Here is a 19,071-nt window from a genome sequence, read left to right on the forward strand (position 1 = left end):
TTCTTCTATTTCCTCCCTCTCGCGCCCTGCCCTTGTCTGGTACTTGCAATCCTGGCCCCTCCCACTTCCGGGACCTGGCTGTCCTCTGCATTGTCTCATTTCGCCATTCATTCTCTTTCCTCCGTCTATAAACATCCTAACATTGTTTGTTCTCCTCGCTTTAAGTGATGGTTTGAGCGATCTGCTTTCCTTTCTCACTGACTTCTTTTTTTTTGAGACAGAGTCTCGCTCTGTCACCCAGGCTGGAGTGCAGTGGTGGGGTCTCGGCTCACTGCAAGCTCCGCTTCCCAGGTTCACACCATTTTCCTGCCTCAGCCTCCCGAGTAGCTGGGACTACAGGCCCCCGCCGCCACACCCGGCTAATTTTTTGTATTTTTAGTAGAGACAGGGTTTCACCGTGTTAGCCAGGGTGGTCTCGATCTCCTGACCTCGTGATCCGCCCACTTCAGCCTCCCAAAGTGCTGGGATTACAGGCGTGAGCCACCGCGCCCGTCCTTTCTCACTGACTTCTAAGAGTACTCTCTTGTGTGCTGCTTCTGCTTGCTGGTTACCGCTCACTCCTCTGCCTTTGCCACTCTGTTAAAGTGGCCCTCTCCAAGGCTCCCAGCACCCCCACATCCCCTCACCATCACGTTCAAGCCTTTGTACCTTCTGGAAACTCTCCTTCTGGCATGCTGGGTTTTTCCCTCCTCCTTCCCATCAGTATTGTTTGGTGTGCCCTGCAGGTCTGTCCTGTGGCTTCTTCCCTCCCTCTGTGAGCTTCCCAGGGGTCTCATCCACATTTAACTTTTCTTTTTTTCTTTTCTTTTCTTTTCTTTTCTTTTCGGAGACAGAGTTTCGCTTATATTGTCCAGGCTAGAGTGCAGTGGTGTGATTTTAGCTCACTGCAACCTCTACCTCCTGGGTTCAAGTGATTTTCCTGCCCCAGCCTCCCAAGTAGCTGGGATTACAGGCACGCCACCACGCCCAGCTAATTTTGTATTTTTAGTAGAGATAGGGTTTCTCTATGTTGGTCAGGCAGGTCTTGAACTCCCAACCTCAGGTGATCTGCCCGCCTCACCTCCCAAAGTGCTGGTGTTACAGGCATGAGCCACCGCCCCCGGCTACAGGATCATTCTTTTGCCTAGTGTTCGAGACTTCACACAATATTCACTGAGCCTGCTCTTCCAACCTTACTTCCTAAGTTATTTTACTCCTCTGTAGCTATCTGACACTCCAGCCACCCCATCTTGCCCGGGGGTGCTCCCTGGCTTTGCCAGTGCTGCTCTGCACCCCCAGGTGCCCTTACCTCATGCACCCTTCTGTTCACATACCATCCAGACCGGATAGGCAGGGCTATGCTGTGCTGAGAAAATATTCTATTCCAAACTCTCAGGGAAGTAATAGTAAGGGTCACCTGTCCATTGCACACTGCACTAGCAGGAGGGCTCTGCCCCCTGTGAGTCTGCGGTAGGAGCTTGAGCTGGAGAGCCTCTTCTCTCTGCAGTGTTGTTTGTTGGTCAGTGTTGCAGTTGGAAGAGAGCCTGGAAGCTGGCTTTTAACTCTCTGTACACTTTCCCTTGACCATTACTAGTCGCATTGCTGTGCCTGGTATCAAGGGGTGAGGAGGCATAATCCTGCCTGCTCTGAGAGGTTGAGAGACCTCACTTCTGATGGAAGCTGGACATGCCCACCTCACCCACTTACCCCTCAAGTCCCCTTAACTGCCATATCTTCTGCGAGGTGGTTCTTGGTTCTCTCTTCCTTGTCCCCATCAACCCCACCCAGGCTGGAAATGACCATTCCTTCCTCTGGACTCCTGTAACCCTTTATCTCTTCTCCCTTCCTTGAATTAATGGTGATTTCATGCATACCTTTCCCCTTTTCTTGCCTGTATTCCAACCGTCTTTTTCCCCTTCTATTCTCAGTATTGCCTTTTCCACATAACAGTCCCATAAATGGCTAGATGGTTTGTGGGGTGCAGAAGCAGGGAGACGAGGTGGCTGTAGAGCTAGTTCAGACAAGCCTGGGGTAGGGGCCCGAGCTGTGACAGCAGTGAGAAAAGTGGGATTGCAGAGATGGAGCCACGACCAAGCTTTGCATAGACAAGGAAAGCACAGTGACAAGGAAGTGCTGTGTGTCAGCAGAAGAATACCATGGAGGTTTGAATGCTATTTCCTCACAGCCTTATGTGCCACCAGAATAAAGTGTACCCACCGGATTGTGGCATATTAAGTATCACTTAAATCACTATGGAGATTTTGAAGCACAAATAATGCCTTTCAGAGGAAATTGTTATTTGAAGGAGTTGGTGCTGAGTGTTAGAAATCATCTAGGGTTAGAAATCATCCTCAGTAACAGAAGGCAGGTGAGCTACAAATTGACTAGAAGAAACATGGCCCCTGTCATCCCTGGGCAGGGACACATGCATAGCTATTGTAAGATTAGGTTAAACTGATTCTGTTAGCCGCAGGTCTGGATCTTCCTGAAACATGGGAGCCAGGGCAGGGGGCAGCTGCAGCTGTTTTAATGTGACTCTTCTTGGCTCTGGACACTTTATGGGCTGTGTGGCTGCTGGTGACACTGTTGGACCAGAGAAGCTCAGATCCTGCTATACCATTACCCTTTTACAGTCGAAGCTTGTGTATTCATTTGGGAAGAACAATAAAAAATTCCAGTTAAGGAAATGCTTACAGACAGTTGGTGCTTGAACTGGTTCAGCAGCAGCAAGGCCACATCCCTACCCAGGGAAGAAAGAGTCCCCAGCCCAGTGCCTTGAATGGTATCTCTGCCTCAACTTCCCCAGAGTACCAAAAAGTCTGCTAGTCTGCTGTGTGTGTGGTTTAAGACAGGGTCTTACTTTGTCACCCAATGAATGCCACCCCTTAAGTAGGCAGAGCCATCCCCATCCTATAGATGAGGAAGCCGAAGCTCCCAGGGTCACTCAGATAGTGTGGCTAAAGCTAGGTCATTTTAGCATGGATTTTTACAAGCTGTGTTCAAATGCCCTCAGAGGTAAGGGCCGATCTCAATATGTGGTTGGAGTAATTAGTCCAATTTAAAAAAATCTCATTTTGAACTTATTCTTTTTCTAGATAACCTCTTTGTGCCCAACCAGAACGGATACTACTGTCACTCTCAGACAAGCTTGGATAGAGCCCAGATTGACCTCAATGGTCGGATTCGTAACGGCAGTGTCTACAGCGCACACAGCACCAACTCCTTAAATAATCCTCAGCCCTACTTGCAGCCCTCGCCGATGTCGTCCAACCCAAGCATCACCGGGAGTGACGTCATGAGGCCTGACTACGTCCCATCCCATCGGCACAGCGCCCTGATACCCCCGTCCTACCGCCCCACCCCAGACTATGAGACTGTGATGAAGCAGCTCAACAGGGGCCTGGTGCATGCGGAACGGCAGAGCCACTCGCTGCGAAACCTCAACATCGGCAGCTCGTATGCCTACAGCAGGCCCGCGGCGCTGGTCTACAGCCAGCCCGAGATCCGCGAGCACGCGCAGCTCCCCTCGCCGCCGACGGCGCACTGCCCGTTCAGCCTGAGCTACAGCTTCCACAGCCCGTCTCCCTACCCCTACCCCGCCGAGCGGCGGCCCGTGGTGGGCGCGGTCAGCGTGCCCGAGCTGACGAACGCGCAGCTGCAGGCGCAGGACTACCCGGCCCCCAACATCATGCGGACGCAGGTGTACCGGCCACCCCCACCCTACCCGCCCCCCAGGCCAGCCAACAGCACGCCCGACCTGTCCCGCCACTTGTACATCAGCAGTAGCAACCCCGACCTCATCACGCGGCGCGTGCACCACTCGGTGCAGACGTTCCAGGAGGACAGCTTGCCCGTGGCGCACTCGCTGCAGGAAGTCAGCGAGCCCCTCACCGCCGCGCGCCACGCACAGCTGCACAAGCGGAACAGCATCGAGGTGGCCGGGCTCAGCCACTGCCTGGAGGGCCTGCGGCTCAAGGAGCGGACGCTGTCCACGTCGGCGGCGGAGGTGGTGCCGCGAGCCCTCTCGGCGGGCTCCCAGCCCAGCGTTTTCACCGAGAGAACGAAGCGGGAAGGGCAGGAGGAGGCGGAGGGTTTGAGATACGGCCATGAGAAGTCCCTGTCAGACGCCACCATGCTGATCCACAGCAGCGAGGAGGAAGAGGACGAGGACTTCGAAGAGGAGAGCAGGGCCCGGGCGTCCCCTGGACGTGCGCGCGAGCCCCGGCCTGGCCTGACCCAGGACCCACCTGGCTGCCCTCGCGCCCTGCTCGCCGGGCCCCTGCACATCCTCGAGCCCAAGGGCCACGTTCCGGACTCGGAGAAGAGGATGATGGACAGCAGTCCCGTCCGCACGACCGCAGAGGCCCAGCGGCCCTGGAGAGACGGGTTGCTGACGCCCTCCATGTCGGAGTCCGACCTCACCACGTCTGGCCGCTACCGAGCCCGGAGGGACTCCCTGAAGAAGAGGCCGGTGTCGGACCTCCTCTCTGGGAAGAAGAACATCGTGGAAGGGCTCCCGCCCCTGGGGGTAAGCCACGTGGCGAGCAGTGCCCGGCCAGGGGACTGCGCCTTCGCCCTGGCGGTTCTTTCACTCATCACGTCCCGTGTTTTTCAGCTCCTCTTGTTCTTCTAACGTTCTTCCTTCCCCCACGTCACTGTCTTTTTGTCTAATTTTGAACACATTGAAATTTACATATGGAAATCATGGGGATCCACTTGAATTTTAGTGGTTTTACTGGAGATTATTATAGATGAAGTGAAAAGGTAAATTCACAGGGCTTTGTCGAAAGGAATGGAAAACATGAAAGGTTTTAGTAACGCAGTGTTAAGGGAAAGACAGTTAAGGTTTCATGACTTTAGCCAGGATTGCTTTAGCCACACATTAAAAATACTGTGGGTGATGCGGCACCCCAGGAGTGCATTTGTTTAGTTTGTTGAAGAGATACCTGAGAAAAGCATCCAGGAAAGTGTTCCCAATCCTAATATAATTCTCCAGGTTGGAGTGTGTGTGGATATAGCTTACATATCTTGGCTGTGATTCTCCAGAGTGATCCTGGAGTTGGGAAGGTGGCACTTGGTCAAGGCAAATCCTGAGACGTCCAGGTTTCTTAAATTTAAAAGAAAGATGAATTCAACTGAGAATCTAAGGAAAGTCCCTTGTAGAAGATGCAGTTCTTTAATATTCAGCCTAATAAATAAATATGAATTAAGCACTTTTTACCTACTTTGAAGCAAAATATAAAAAAGCATAATAGCATCATCTCTAGCTGCCATCCTTGGAGCATTTACCATGGGCCAAGCATTTCCTCTACTTTTCTGGCCTATTTACAGTAAGCCTATTGTTATGCCTGTTTTACAGTTGAAGAAACAGACTTAGATATTAACTAACTTTTCAAGGTCACATGACTAGTGAGTGACTGAACTGGAATTTTAAACCCATACTTAGCAGCCCGTTCTGTTATCATCTACATTGTCAATGTATGTTCTGCATTGAAGTATACTGTATATATTCTATTAAGTCATAATTATCTGTTGAAGCCTTGCTAGTCTGTCTTTCACTGAAACTTTTAAACTCCGTCCTCAACCTGGGACTAAGCATTTGTGGCCTTGTGATGAAGTGTGTCCACCCGAAGTTATTTTGTTGCAGTGCTCAGGCTTCCAGCTTTTCCTGGCCCACATCTCCACTCCTCATGCCCCGCACTTGATCCAGGCTAACTTAATTAGGGCCTCCATCCTATCTCCCATTGGCTTCCAGTGTCTTGGCAACTAGGGTTCTCCTCCCCACATCGCTGCTAAATTGCAAACTCAGACAGGAGGGCTCATTTCAAGTGTGGTTCTGGCCTAGTGTATGAGATCCTTTAAGATGCTGCAAACATCTTGCTAAACAGGAAAAAACCCACACTATTATAGTGCTTATGAAAGAGATTAATGTACCTACTTAACAAAAAAAGTACCATAGATTTAAATTTGCTTTTTTTTTTTTCTTTTGAGAAGAGTCTTGATCTGTTGCCCAGGCTGGAGTGCAGTGGTGCGATCTCGCCTCACTGCCTCCTCTGCCTCCCGGGTTCAAGCGATTCCCCTGCCTCAGCCTCACGAGTAGCTGGGACTATAGGCACCCGCCACCATACCCAGCTAATTTTTTATATTTTTAGTAGAGACGGGGTTTCACCGTGTTAGCCAGGATGGTCTCCATCTCCTGACCTCGTGATCTGCCTGCCTCAGCCTCCCAAAGTGCTGGGATTACAGGTGTGAGCCACCACACCTGGCCTAAATTTGCTTTCTATTAGTAAGTTTTGGGTTTGAATTTTAAGTTGATTTTTAAGTTTTTCACAAGTGTACAACATGACTCACGTACCTGAACAGTAAAGGTCAATGCCTTCAGCGGACACAGATTTAAGAGTGTAGGGAGCGGTGATTCAGGGATAAGATGTGGGTAGATTTTCCAAAGTAACTCTACCTGAATCCCAGAGCCAGCTGGACAGAGTCCTTTTATACTTCACACCCTTCCCATTGCATTAAGAACTGTCTGTTTTTATGGTGACTCAAGTACTTTCCGCAAATGCTATTTGAGTACAGCTAAGTACTCAGGCCTATTTTATCCCTGTATGTTTTGAATGGGGTCTGGTAGGTTCAGTTAAATCTGAGGACGTTGATCAATTTGGTTCTCTTAAAAGAACTTTTCTCTCCCATTGACTTTTAAGACCACAATAATAGTAAAATTATGTGATTGGATTATGGTTTTGGTCCTTTTTGCTTACAGGATTCTACTTAAAGAATGGGTATGGCAACTGTGGTCACGAGGAAAGAGCAGAGGTCCTACGAGTTAAGAACCTTGGGGCTGAGTCTAGAGCCTGCCATTTGTTAGTTCTTGGTGACACGGTCAGGACCCTTCATGCGTCAGAACCTCAGCTTCCACATCAGATAACCTCAGATCACGAGGACGGTCATCCCTGCTCTGCCTGCTTCATGGCATTATGTCCCACATGCAGTTAGGCATGAAAAAATGCCTCCTGAATTATATGATTCAGCGTAACTGATTTTAACCAAAGATTTGCTTTTACTTGTTTTGACACTGATTACCTTGTAAAAGAGGCAGCCATGTGGCCTCAGACAAGCTATTTAATCTCTCTGTGACTCAGCTTTTACGTTTGTCAATGAGAGGACCCCAGAGAATTGTTGGGGGAATAAAATGAGGCTCTGGCACATTGAAAGAGCTTAGTCAATATTAACATTACTGTGAGGTGGCATCATACATTGAACTTAATGGTTTTCAAGAGTGGAAGAGGCCAATCCCCTGTTGTCTCCTCTGACCTTTCATAGTAACATGGGGTTGCCATTATCTTAATCGTTACAACAAATTTCCTAATGTGAATTAAGGTTATGGAGGTTTAGTATTAAAAACAGTGAAATAAACTGCAGACAAGTAGGAATGATTTTAGAATTCTCCACCCATCTCCACCTCCAGCGACCTGATTGTTATCTTAAAGGCAGACTGGTTTGGGTGCTTATACATCTACATAAAGATTTTCTTTTTGTTGTACCCTTTAGTGCAGTGGTTCTCACATAAGAAATCACTGTGCAGGGTATGCATTAAAATCCTATGCTTATATTCTAAGGGCTAATTAAGGCATATTCAAGGCTAGTTTTGACTACATACAACATTCTTCCAATACTGGCTTTGAACTGACCTCACAGCCAATCAACTTTATCCAGCGTGTCCCAGTGTGGGATATTTTGAGTCATTTTCAGGCAGAGAAGTGCGGGAGCTAGCTCGTATTAGCTGGCAAGAGCCGACTTAAATTTTCAGGAATCTTGTGAGCCAACTGATGTGACATTAACAGTTTGAAATTGGCTGTGATGAGAGTACACCATGGATATGGGCAAACACCAATCAAAACTTCCTTCCAAGAGCCAGTGTTAAATATTACCAGCACATCACTGTTTTCTGCACATTAGAACCATTAAATTTCAGCCTAAGCAGGAACTTTTTAGTCTGTATGCCTGTGTCTGAGTGTATCTGTCTCTTTCTGTCTAGGTGAGGCTTACAGAGGAAAAGTGACTTGCCTGAAAGAAGTTGGTCAGTTAGAGGCCACATGTGAACCCAGGCCTCTGCTGCTTCTAGTCTAGACTGCATTATGTGGGGAGCTCATTATCAAATATGAATTATAAAATTAAAAATTAATCCACTTAGCTTTTTGAGTTAGGTACCAATCGTAGTCTCCAATTACAGCAGCAATCTTTTAGGATTTTTTCCCCTCTTACCAAGATGCCTTTTCCCTCTGTTCTTGCACCATTATCATGGGGCTTCCTGGCCTGTTACAGGTTGAGAGAGCTGGAGTAACACTGATTTTGTTTACAGGGCAGAACGATTTTTTTCCAGTTGGGGCTACTCATTATATTGATGTCTTCCAAGGAAGTGCAGTATATCCAACCAAACTTAGCATTTGTTTTTTGAGACGGAGTCTCACTCTGCCCCCAGGCTGGAGTGCAGTGGCATGATCTCAGCTCACTGTAATCTCCGCCTCCCGGGTTCAAGCCATTCTCCTGCATCAGCCTCCCTAGTAGCTGGGACTACAGGCATACGCCACGCTGCTAAGCTAATTTTTGTATTTTTAGTAGAGATGGGGTTTCACCCTGTTGGCCAAGATGGTCTCAATCTCCTGACCTCATGATCCGCTTGCCTTGGCCTCCCAAAATGCTAGGGTTACAGGTGTGAGCCCCCGCGCCTGGTCAACTTAGCGTTCTTACGCTTATTCTCAGAGAGGAAAATCATGCTCTAATAATAACTTTAGGAAGCACCTGATTTCAGGAGATAAGATTTTGTTGATGCCTTCTGTTCTGTCCTGTCCTCCTGGTGTCATGATGGAGATTTTAGCTCTGTTTTATTTTCCTTGTTTAAAAATGTAGCCATTCTGAGAGGTAGCGTGATCTAACCCGGGTCATCCAAGTCCACGCTAGAACGCAGAGTAGCATATGAGGAGGGAGCTTCAACACACAAAGGGGGCTGCTGCAGAAAGCATTTAATTTTTTCAGAATGACTTAAAGAATTTATATATTTTAAAAATTATAAAAGCTGGCCAGGCATGGTGGCACATGCCTGTAATCTCGAGCACTTTGGGAGGCCACCACAGGAGGATTGCTTAAGTTTGGGAGTTCGAGACCAGCCTGGGCAACATAGTGAGACCCCATCTCTACCAAAAACACAGAGATTAGTTGGGCATGGTGGCATGTGCTGGTATTCCCAGGTACTCGGGAGGTTCAGGTGGGATTGTTTGAGACTAGAGGTTGAGGCTGCAGTGAGCTAGGATGGTGCCACTGCATTCCATCCAGCCTGGGTGACAGAGTGAAGACCCTGTCTCAAAAAAACAAAAACAAAAACAAAACAAAAAAACAAACAATAAAAGCTTATTATAGTCAAGTGATTGCATTTAAAGCTTTTTTTTTTTTTTTTTTTTTTGGACTTCAGCTGATTTTTTAATGTCTGTCTTGTTTTAAAAGGAATGCGGTCTGCCTGGAGCCTCACCTTTCATTACAACAGAACTTTGTAACCAATCGTGTTTCAAAACCTTCTATCTGGAAGACTTATCAGGGCTTTGGCCTTGAAAGGAATGTCTTCCTACTAATGTTTGGTAAACAAGTGGTGTGTGAAGGAGTGTAATCTTTCTGGATTTATTGTGAAAGGAGAACACTCCCTTTGTGTGTTCCTGGTCTTCAGTGCATTGACATTTCTTTTCACAGGGGTTGTATTTGTGTATGTTTCATATATACATATAAATTCTTTTACAGGGAATGAAAAAGACTCGAGTAGATGCAAAAAAAATTGGTCCTCTTAAACTGGCTGCCCTAAACGGACTCTCCCTATCTCGAGTGCCTCTGCCTGATGAAGGAAAGGAAGTGGCTACCAGAGCAACAAATGATGAAAGGGTACGTATGGGACACACGGGGCTTTGCGCCTTCTCTGGAACAATCGGTAAATACTACGCAGATGCCTTCATGAGATTTTGGTGAATTTTCTAACGCAATTTAATAATAAATGATTGTTAAGGAATTTTGTAATATGGTCCTCAAAATTGGGGCAAATGTATAGCTAATGTCTATAGATAATTTCAGGTTTGAATGCTGATTTTTTGTTTGTTTCTCAGTGTTCTTTTTTACCTTCTCTTGGCCTTTTGGGGCAGTCTTGATTTTGATGGCCTTAAAGTGAGAAGAAATCTACAAAAATACAGGAGCATACATAGGAAAGACAGTAGACACTGACTTTTATTATATTGAAAGTTTATCTCGAGAGTAGTTTCTCAATTTTTCAAAACTTCCTTTTGTGCCTGAGGTGTATTTTCTAAGAGTTTTTATTACATCAAAATCAGATATGCATACATTTGCTTTACAACGGGATCCTGGAGGTAGTTTCCAATATTTCCTACTGCTTTAGTCTTTTATATGTCGTATGATACAAAATGAAAACACGTGTTCATAGATGATGGAACTCATTATCCGTCCCCTAGATTTACTGTTCCCCAGGAGAATTCCATCTATTGGGGGTCACAAAATTGACCACAGATCTAGAGAAAATGAATTCAACAAATTTCTTTAGGCAATTTTCAACTTTAAACAAAACTTTGCGTTGTATTTCTCACCAAAATGATTGTCTTTTGTTCTTTTAATTCTTGTTGTTGTGACTTGTTAAAATTTTAACTTTGTTTTCACCTAGAATTTTGTTTTTGTTTTTATTTGTTTTGATTTTTTTGAGATAGTGAACCTCACGGTTCACTGCAGCCTCAAGCTCCTGGACTCAAGCAGTCCTCTTGCCTCATCCTCCCAAGTAGCTGGGACCACAGGCATGCACCGCCACACCTGGCTCATTTTTTAATTTTTTGCAGAGACAGGGTCTCACTGTGTTGCTCAGGCTGGTCCTGAACTCTTAGGCTCAAGTGATCCTCCCTCCTTGGCCTCCCAAAGTGCTGGGATTACAGGCATGAGCCACCGTGCCCAACCTAGAATTTTCAATATTAGACAGTGCTAGGTGTGAAGCAGAAAACAAGATTTCAAATATATAGTCAAAAGGTAGCCACGACATGTGGCTGTATTCATGTTATTCCATATATTCTGTTTTATAGTGTAAAATTCTGGAACAACGATTAGAACAAGGAATGGTATTCACAGAATATGAAAGAATTCTTAAGAAACGGCTAGTTGATGGGGAGTGCTCAACAGCACGACTCCCTGAAAATGCAGAAAGAAATCGATTCCAAGATGTTCTTCCTTATGACGATGCGAGAGTGGAGTTGGTCCCAACTAAAGAAAACAACACTGGTTACATCAATGCATCACATATTAAGGTGAGAGGAACGCCTCAAGTAATAAACAGCACATGCAGTTTCAGTTAAATTACAAGAATGGTAAGAATTGTATTCATGTCTGTTTAGAATGCAGATATTTTAAAATTTATTTTCATTTTATTGTTTTAGATAAACACTCTAGTTTTGAACATTTGTGACAAACTGTACTACAAGCTGGGAAATCCACACACCAGTGCTAGGTAAAAAGTGTCTATCAGACAGAGCCAAAGTCGTGTCTCTCCATGTGCGAAACCACTCTGCCCCCAGCACTGTTACCAGGATTCAGGGCACACTTATTTGCCTGGCTTTTTTTCTTTTGCCTTTTTTGAGATGGAGTCTTGCTCTGTCGCCCAGACTGGTGGAGTGCAGTGGTGTGATCATGGCTCCCTACAGCCTTGACCTTCTGTTGCCTGGCTTTAGAACTTTGTCCTTCTAAATCTGAAGACCTCTTTTTAGCTCATAAATTCTTCTGGGAGCCACTGAATTGCTAGTTTTTCCTCATCACATACTGACATGCATTTTTATGTAACAGAAGTGTCTCGGCTTTTTGATGATGTTCACAAAAACTTTCAAAAGGTGCCATCTGTTCTCTTTGCATACTCTTTGTAATAATTTTTAAGTATCATTTTGTTCTTTGAAGAAGTGCTTTTTTCCTGGAACCAGTATAATGTCATTAAACTGGGGTAATGTTTATGGTGAGAGATAGGGGGTCTAGTTTTATTTTTATTTTTCTGCTTATGGATATCCAGTTTTCCCACCCCATGTATTTAAGAGACTGTCCTTCCCCAATGTATGTTCTTGGCATCTTATCTGGGGTAATATCACTGCCATGAAAATGGACAAAATGATGATTCACAACACATGATGGAATAAAGCCAGATGTTCCTTCTTCCTCATTGTACCCTTTGTTCATGCTGGCCACATTCAGTTCTTTATTTTGGGAAGGAGAAATCTCATGGTGAGTGAAGGAGTAAGTGTGGACAGGTGGTGCTTTTTTTTCTTTAGTTTGCAAGTATTATTTGAGAAGGGAACAAGCTGACACCAAGGCTTTCTGGAGACTGGAAGTCTGCCTGTGAATGCCAGGACCCCTTGATGGCTTTTGGGAACCTATGCACATACTCTTTTATTTTTAAATATAAGATCAGCATACTTTACTTAAAAATCGAGCATTTCTTTGAAATAACTCATCCAGTCTCTTATGACTAGATGGATAAGAATGAATGATACTGTAGTTCTGTAGTGATATTTCAAAATCTTCAGCAGCCACTTGCAGAATAGAGGAAAGAATTTGAGACCTGGGTCTGACTCCTAGATCTAAAATGAGGTGGGACCTCACTTTATAAGCTGTGTTGTGGGACCTCATCTCAGTTATATGGAAATAAATAAATGATGACACCTACCCTGCCGGCTTCTCACTAGCCCTTCCTCCTCCCTAGTACTTATTCACTGTTACAATCTGCTACTCATCCACAGTGGCAGCCACTGGGTGCTCAGTGAGATGATGTGGAGCAGTGACTAGGGGACTGGCAGCCCTGAGTGAGAGTGCATGTGGCACAAGGCTTGGCACTGGGTTTTACTTTAGTGAGCGTCTGGAGACAGTTATTGTCGTCACTCAACATTGGTGAAGCCAAGATTTAACCCAGGTCTCTTAACTACAAATCTAGTAATTACTGTTGTATTAGACTGCTCTCAAGGAAGTTAAATCTTAAGTGGAAACTTCATATTATTGTGGAGAGTGACCTTGACTCAGAAGTTCAGAGGTGAGACTATCTTAAGTAGGAAGTTTTTTTTTTTTTTAAAAGAAGAGGAACCATGGCTGTAATAATAGCTACTTATTGAGTTATATACCAGGTACCATAGATACTGACTCAGTCCTCACAACGACCCTATGAGGGTAGGCAGTATTTTTATTTTATAAATGAGAACTGAGATTCAGCAAGGTTAAGCAGGTTGCATAGATATTATGTATATTCACAGTACCTACGTTTATAAAAATGTCAGTAATGCAAATTGTATTCACAAGGGAAAAGATGAAAAGTCTTTCCTTATTCTGCTGAATAATCCAGTTTACTACTTTTTTACTTTTTTAAACAACTTTTTTAGTACTACCATGAATGTATGCATACATACCTATGTATATTATACACACATGTCAATTTTTTTAACCTTTTCTAATCCCAGGTCTCTGTCAGTGGAATTGAATGGGATTATATTGCCACACAGGGACCACTACAGAATACCTGTCAAGATTTTTGGCAGATGGTATGGGAACAGGGAATTGCAATTATAGCAATGGTGACAGCAGAAGAGGTAGGTATTCATTTCTCTTAAGTGATTTTCTCAGCCTCTGAAGAACAGTTAATGTTAATCATCTAGAATCCTGACCTGTGGAGAAAAAGGCAGGGTAGGGTTGTGGTTCTGTTTCAGATGTGCCATCTGTGTGAGAAGGGCATCCATTGTCGGATCTCGAGTCATTTAACCATGCTCGTCTTTAACAGGAGGGTGGAAGGGAGAAGAGCTTTAGGTATTGGCCACGACTTGGTTCCAGGCACAACACTGTCACCTATGGAAGGTTTAAGATCACGACCCGCTTCCGCACAGACTCTGGCTGCTATGCCACCACGGGCCTGAAGATGAAGCACCTCCTTACTGGGCAAGAGAGGACCGTCTGGCACCTCCAATACACAGACTGGCCTGAGCATGGCTGTCCAGAAGACCTCAAGGGATTTTTATGTGAGTGACTTGTAAGTTTGTTCCCAGGACAGCTGCCTCTGGAGCTGTTAAACAGAGAGGAACATTTATGTTTCTGAAATATTTCCTTTATGTTCTCTCATATAAGCTTCGGACTTGGTTTAACATAAAGAATACAAGTGTTTTAGGGAGGGTTAACAAGAGGTTTATAAATGATGATTTGGTAGTGAGTAGAATGCCACAACTGACTCAGTGTCTCCCCCATTTCATTTTGTAGACCAGAAAGTGGGCAGAGGTAGTGACTTGCTCAGGGTCACACTGTCCCTCGGTGGTTGGGTTTGGTTCACTGGTACCCAGTGCTCTTTGTCTGCAGTCCTCTTAATCAGTGGGGAGAATATGAAGATTGAGTCGTCAATGTGATATGCCTTGATCCTTGAGTATTTTTCTATTTCATTGATTTTCCACAGCGTATCTTGAAGAGATCCAGTCTGTTCGACGCCATACAAATAGCACAAGTGATCCCCAAAGCCCAAACCCTCCGTTGCTGGTCCACTGCAGTGCTGGGGTAGGAAGGACTGGCGTGGTTATTTTGTCGGAGATCATGATCGCCTGCCTGGAACACAATGAGGTGATGGCGCTTATGATTGCCTGGCCTTTTTGGGTGGAAATAAGGCTGGGGAAGATAGGGACGTAGTGACCTAATAGCTCTTTTTGCGTACATTTCCTTGGACTCTGGTGGCCTCAAGATGTCACTAATGTTCCCTGCAAAAGGCTGTGTCTTCTTGGAGAGTCTCAGTACCAATTAGCATATTAAAGACTGAGAAGTCATACGATAAATAAAGCTGTTTAATTTTGTTTTACTTGCTCAAGGTTTTTCAAATTTGAGCTCAGAACTCTTTTTTTCTGTTTACATTTCAAGGATGATTCATGCTGCCCAGAGCCCTTGAGGGAAATAGATATTGAGAGCACACTATGTTTTTGTAGAATCTTGGTATTTAGTGAGATATGGTAATTATGTCCAACCATACAGAGTCAGTGAGCTATACCCAGGGAATGTTGACGAAATAGTCTGCATGGACATTCTATTTATAGTTAAAACTAATCCGAAAATCAGAAGTAGGCCATCATGGCTTATTTCTAAAAGATGCTAAGGTAGAAAAGAGACTGTGTGCATCTCCTAACCAGGTTTCTGCCAGGACACTAGTGTCTTCCCATCCTTTCTCTCTCCCAAGGGGAACGCATTATCTTCATTACCATTTCTCTCAACCTAGGTACTGGACATCCCGAGAGTACTGGACATGCTGAGGCAACAGAGAATGATGCTGGTGCAGACTCTCTGCCAGTACACGTTTGTGTACAGAGTCCTCATCCAGTTCCTGAAAAGCTCCAGGCTCATCTAAGCTCCCAGATTCCTTACGGGGCCAGTCATGTGAAGCGTTTACAGCTTTAAAAAAAAGCGCTTGCCTAACTCATACTTTCCCCCCTTGACACTTGATCCACGCAGCGTGGCACTGGGACATAAATGGTGCAGTCTGAATGGCGGCGCACTGAAGGAAATGTGCGAAGCACAGGCTGAAGACGGGTTTCTAACCTGGGAAAGGTGCTCAAGGAGGACTTGGTTTCAAGGGCCTTGCCCTGCCCTGGTCTGTCCGGTTTGCAGTACTTGCACACATTTTGGAGATTGTATTTTCTAGACAATGCTCTATTTTACTGAAGCTATGCTGGGCAATTCTGGCAATCATTAAAGCGCATAGATTTCTATCTTAAACTAATTTTTGATAATGGAGTTTTATTTTATGACAAATATTTAGGGATTTTCTAGTGAGAAACAACTTTGTGTAGGGATGATCCACAGATATGAGTGGCTCCTATATAACTTTGTATTTAAAAATCATGTCATTATCTTTTGTAATTTTTTGAAAACCTTGGTTACTTAATGGTTTAGTTACCAAACTGAAAACTATACTGAGAATCTATAAGTGTTATTTTGAAACATCAAAAGGATTTTTCTATCCAGAACATTTTTTATCCTAAAAATTCTATATAGTTGTATCTTCTCTATTTTTCAAATGAGAGCTCAACTCATTTAGATACTGAAATGAGTCAGTTAATGTAAAGTTGGGATGAAGGCACATTATTTAAAATGTAAGAGAATAAACATTATTTTTCAGTATTACTCATAAATCTAAATGAATTTGATTTTATTGGTTGAAAATGAAGTGAAAAACAATTGCCTAGGGTGGTTTTAAGCACTTTTTTTGTTAAAAACATATCTGAGTTTTAATGTATGTGTTGTTTTGTAGATGGCACAATAACAATGGGCACTGAGAAGTGTTTTGGGAGACATTAAGGACTAAGTATGTAAGATGACTAGGACAAGAGTAGGGGAGTGTGATGGTAAATGCAGGATGCCTTCGTCTTTACAAAAATGCAGTATTATCTATACTCAGACTGAGGTGCTGGGATGGAGAGCAGGGGCTTGGAGTATGGGGGCTGACCCCACAGCACTGTCCCCAGGGAATTCAAGTCCTCTCACAGCCCGTGACTTACTCTGTTTCCTTGGGGGTTTTCCCACCTAAACCTGTATTGTTTCTTTTTCATAAATAAATTCAGCATTATAGTATCATTAAAAGAAGCCTTGAAAAGGCGTATTTTTCCTTTTGGTTGAAGGAAGGGAATAGTTAATAATAGTTTTCACCTCTTCTCCCACAAAGTACAGTCCAAATTTGTGCACAGAGATTGCTATGGTATTCAAGAGGTACTTGCATTTTAGCTCCTTAATTCCCTGGTCAGTGTTAGCTGTTTAGTGCCCCCTCACCCATCACGTTTAGGCACATCCCAATAGACAGAACCAGGCTGAGTTACAGGGGGAGTGTGTCATCACTGGCCCAGATTAAGATGGCCTCGTCAGAATGACCGTTGAGTAGGTACGGATGAATGGAATATTTAGGGGAGGAACCCTTTCCTTTTTCCTTCTTTTTGGGGTCTCTTCTTAAAATGAAAAGCTTCCAAAATATCAAATCTAGGGATGTTTCCTAAATTACACTATTCTAGGCATCATTTTGATTCCCATGTCACTCCTTAACTCACTTCTTTGAGTACTACAAGTATGTTGTCAGCCACGAGACAGGACTTCCTAAATAGTGTGTGCACCAGCCTAACTCTGCCTTACTCAGAAATCAACCACCTAAGAGGAAACTCAGAAGATATTAATGAAAACTAATTGAAAGTATGCACACTTCTCATGTAGGAACAAAATTAAAATTTTACATTTTTATTTTACAACGTAAATTACATTTTGTAGCAACAAAATGTAAATTTTGTAAATACAAAATTCTTTTTAAAGTCCTGTTTAAAGAACAATAGAACTAAGTGAAAATATTCAGAATGAGCTCCTTAGAAGAAAGGAGTAAGAATTTTTTACTGGGACTATTTCCCATCTCTAGAAAAAGTGCTTCTTCCCTTCCCCCTCCCTCTCCATGGTACGTTTTTGTGAAAATGCTTTTCTATCAGGTTTAAACAGTTTGACGTAGCTCATTGACAAGAACATATTGTAAAACAAATCTAATTAAAGAGTAATATATGGTCTATTTGTGTTTCTGTTGTAATAATTTGATAAGTAAACTTCTGAGGGCAAAATTACTGTTTAAATCTATCACTCTTAAAATGTTGCATGTTTGACATCGTTCCTAAGAGCCATGTAATTTTAAACATTTAATTGCAGTTAGTGAATATGAAAGGATTTCTGAATAAAAATCTATCCACATTACTAAGCTTTGAAATAGTGTGATTTTCAAGAGCAAACTAGAACATTGAGGGTTCATAGGTTTACCGCCTCTGAAATTAGTATATTAATGTCTGCCAAACTTACACAGTGTTTCATGTATCTTAGTGTCTTTAATACAAATTATCAAAATGTGCACTTCTACAAAGCGTCGAGTTATAAACCAGTGTTTTCCACTGATCAATTTTGGTATCTTTGGCATCAGTTTTCCTGATTAGTGGGGTCTTTTGATGAAATAGTTTAGCTGATAGTTTTGAGCACAGAAAGTACTCATTTTATTTTTTATTTTTGAGATGGAGCCTTGCTCTGTTGCCCAGGCTACAGTGCAGTGGCACAATCTCGGCTCACTGCAACCTCTGCCTCCTGGGTTCGAGCCATTCTCCTGCCTCAGCCCCTGAGTAGCTGGGATTACAGGCATGCACCACTATGCCGGGCTAATTTTTGTATTTTTAATGGAGACGGGGTTTCACCACGTTGGCCAGGCTGGTCTCCAACACCTGACCTCAAGTGATCTGTCTGCCTCGGCCTCCCAAAGTGCTGGGATTATAGGCGTGAGTCACTGTGTCCGGCCAGAAAGTACTCATTTTAGAATATCATTTGGAATGCTTATTGTAGTCATTTATTATTAATGTCTTCTGGAACATCTATGAAGCATTCAGAAAATGCTAGAATTTAGTCTTTAAAACCCTTTGGCCGAATTAGAAGCTGGGCCTGTGCTTCCTTAGAAAAGTCCAGAAAGCACTGTCTAGTCAGAAACACAGGAGGGAGGAGACTGTGGTGTTGTGGGACTGAGTGATGACAGCATGACGTGGCCAGCTTTTCTGTGAAGCTCTCACCATCAGAAGACAGTAGTCATTTCAGATGGGTTGAGATGTTAATGTTCACAATATTAAGAAAATTTAAATATACAACTATGTACAGTAAAATAAACTGGAGATTAGCTGCAACTTGACAAGAGCAGGTTTATTGTTTGAGATTTGCATGAACAAATGGAAACAGGAATTACTATTGTAAGTAAGACTTTTTTTTGTTTTTTGTTTTTTTTTGGAGATGGAGTTTTGCTCCGTGGCCCAGGCTGGAGTGCAATGGCACGATCTTGGCTCACTGCAACCTCTGCCTTCCGGGTTCAAGCGAGTCTCCTGCCTTGGCCTCCCAAGTAGCTGGGATTACAGATGTGCACCATTACGCTCGGCTAATTTTTTATTTTTAGTAGAGATGGGGTTTCACCATGTTGGCCCCTGATCTCAGGGGATCCACCCGCCTTGGCCTCCCAAAGTGTTG

At 44.0% G+C, this 19,071-nt stretch overlaps 1 protein-coding gene across 7 annotated transcripts in view; it reads left to right on the top strand.

Moving 5' to 3' along the window:
* PTPN21 (protein tyrosine phosphatase non-receptor type 21) overlaps positions 1–17,775 on the top strand; it is an 88,098-nt gene extending 70,323 nt beyond the window's left edge. For 4 of the 7 annotated variants that reach the window (XM_021941448.2, XM_031667924.1, XM_021941447.2 and 1 more), the window contains 7 exons: positions 3,075–4,507; positions 9,766–9,903; positions 11,094–11,315; positions 13,497–13,625; positions 13,814–14,048; positions 14,474–14,634; positions 15,278–15,589. In XM_021941448.2, coding sequence (XP_021797140.2) covers positions 3,075–4,507; positions 9,766–9,903; positions 11,094–11,315; positions 13,497–13,625; positions 13,814–14,048; positions 14,474–14,634; positions 15,278–15,406 — 2,447 coding nt within the window. In that variant the 3' untranslated portion in view covers positions 15,407–15,589. Of the gene's footprint in view, positions 1–3,074; positions 4,508–9,765; positions 9,904–11,093; positions 11,316–13,496; positions 13,626–13,813; positions 14,049–14,473; positions 14,635–15,277 lie in introns of all 7 variants that reach the window. The other 3 variants (XR_002523463.2, XM_021941449.2, XM_021941451.2) reach the window with 3 other exon arrangements.
* The last annotated feature ends 1,296 nt before the right edge of the window (positions 17,776–19,071 follow it).

The sequence above is a fragment of the Papio anubis genome, chromosome 7 (genome assembly GCF_008728515.1).
Source record: "Papio anubis isolate 15944 chromosome 7, Panubis1.0, whole genome shotgun sequence".
In the NCBI taxonomy this organism is placed as follows: domain Eukaryota; kingdom Metazoa; phylum Chordata; class Mammalia; order Primates; family Cercopithecidae; genus Papio; species Papio anubis.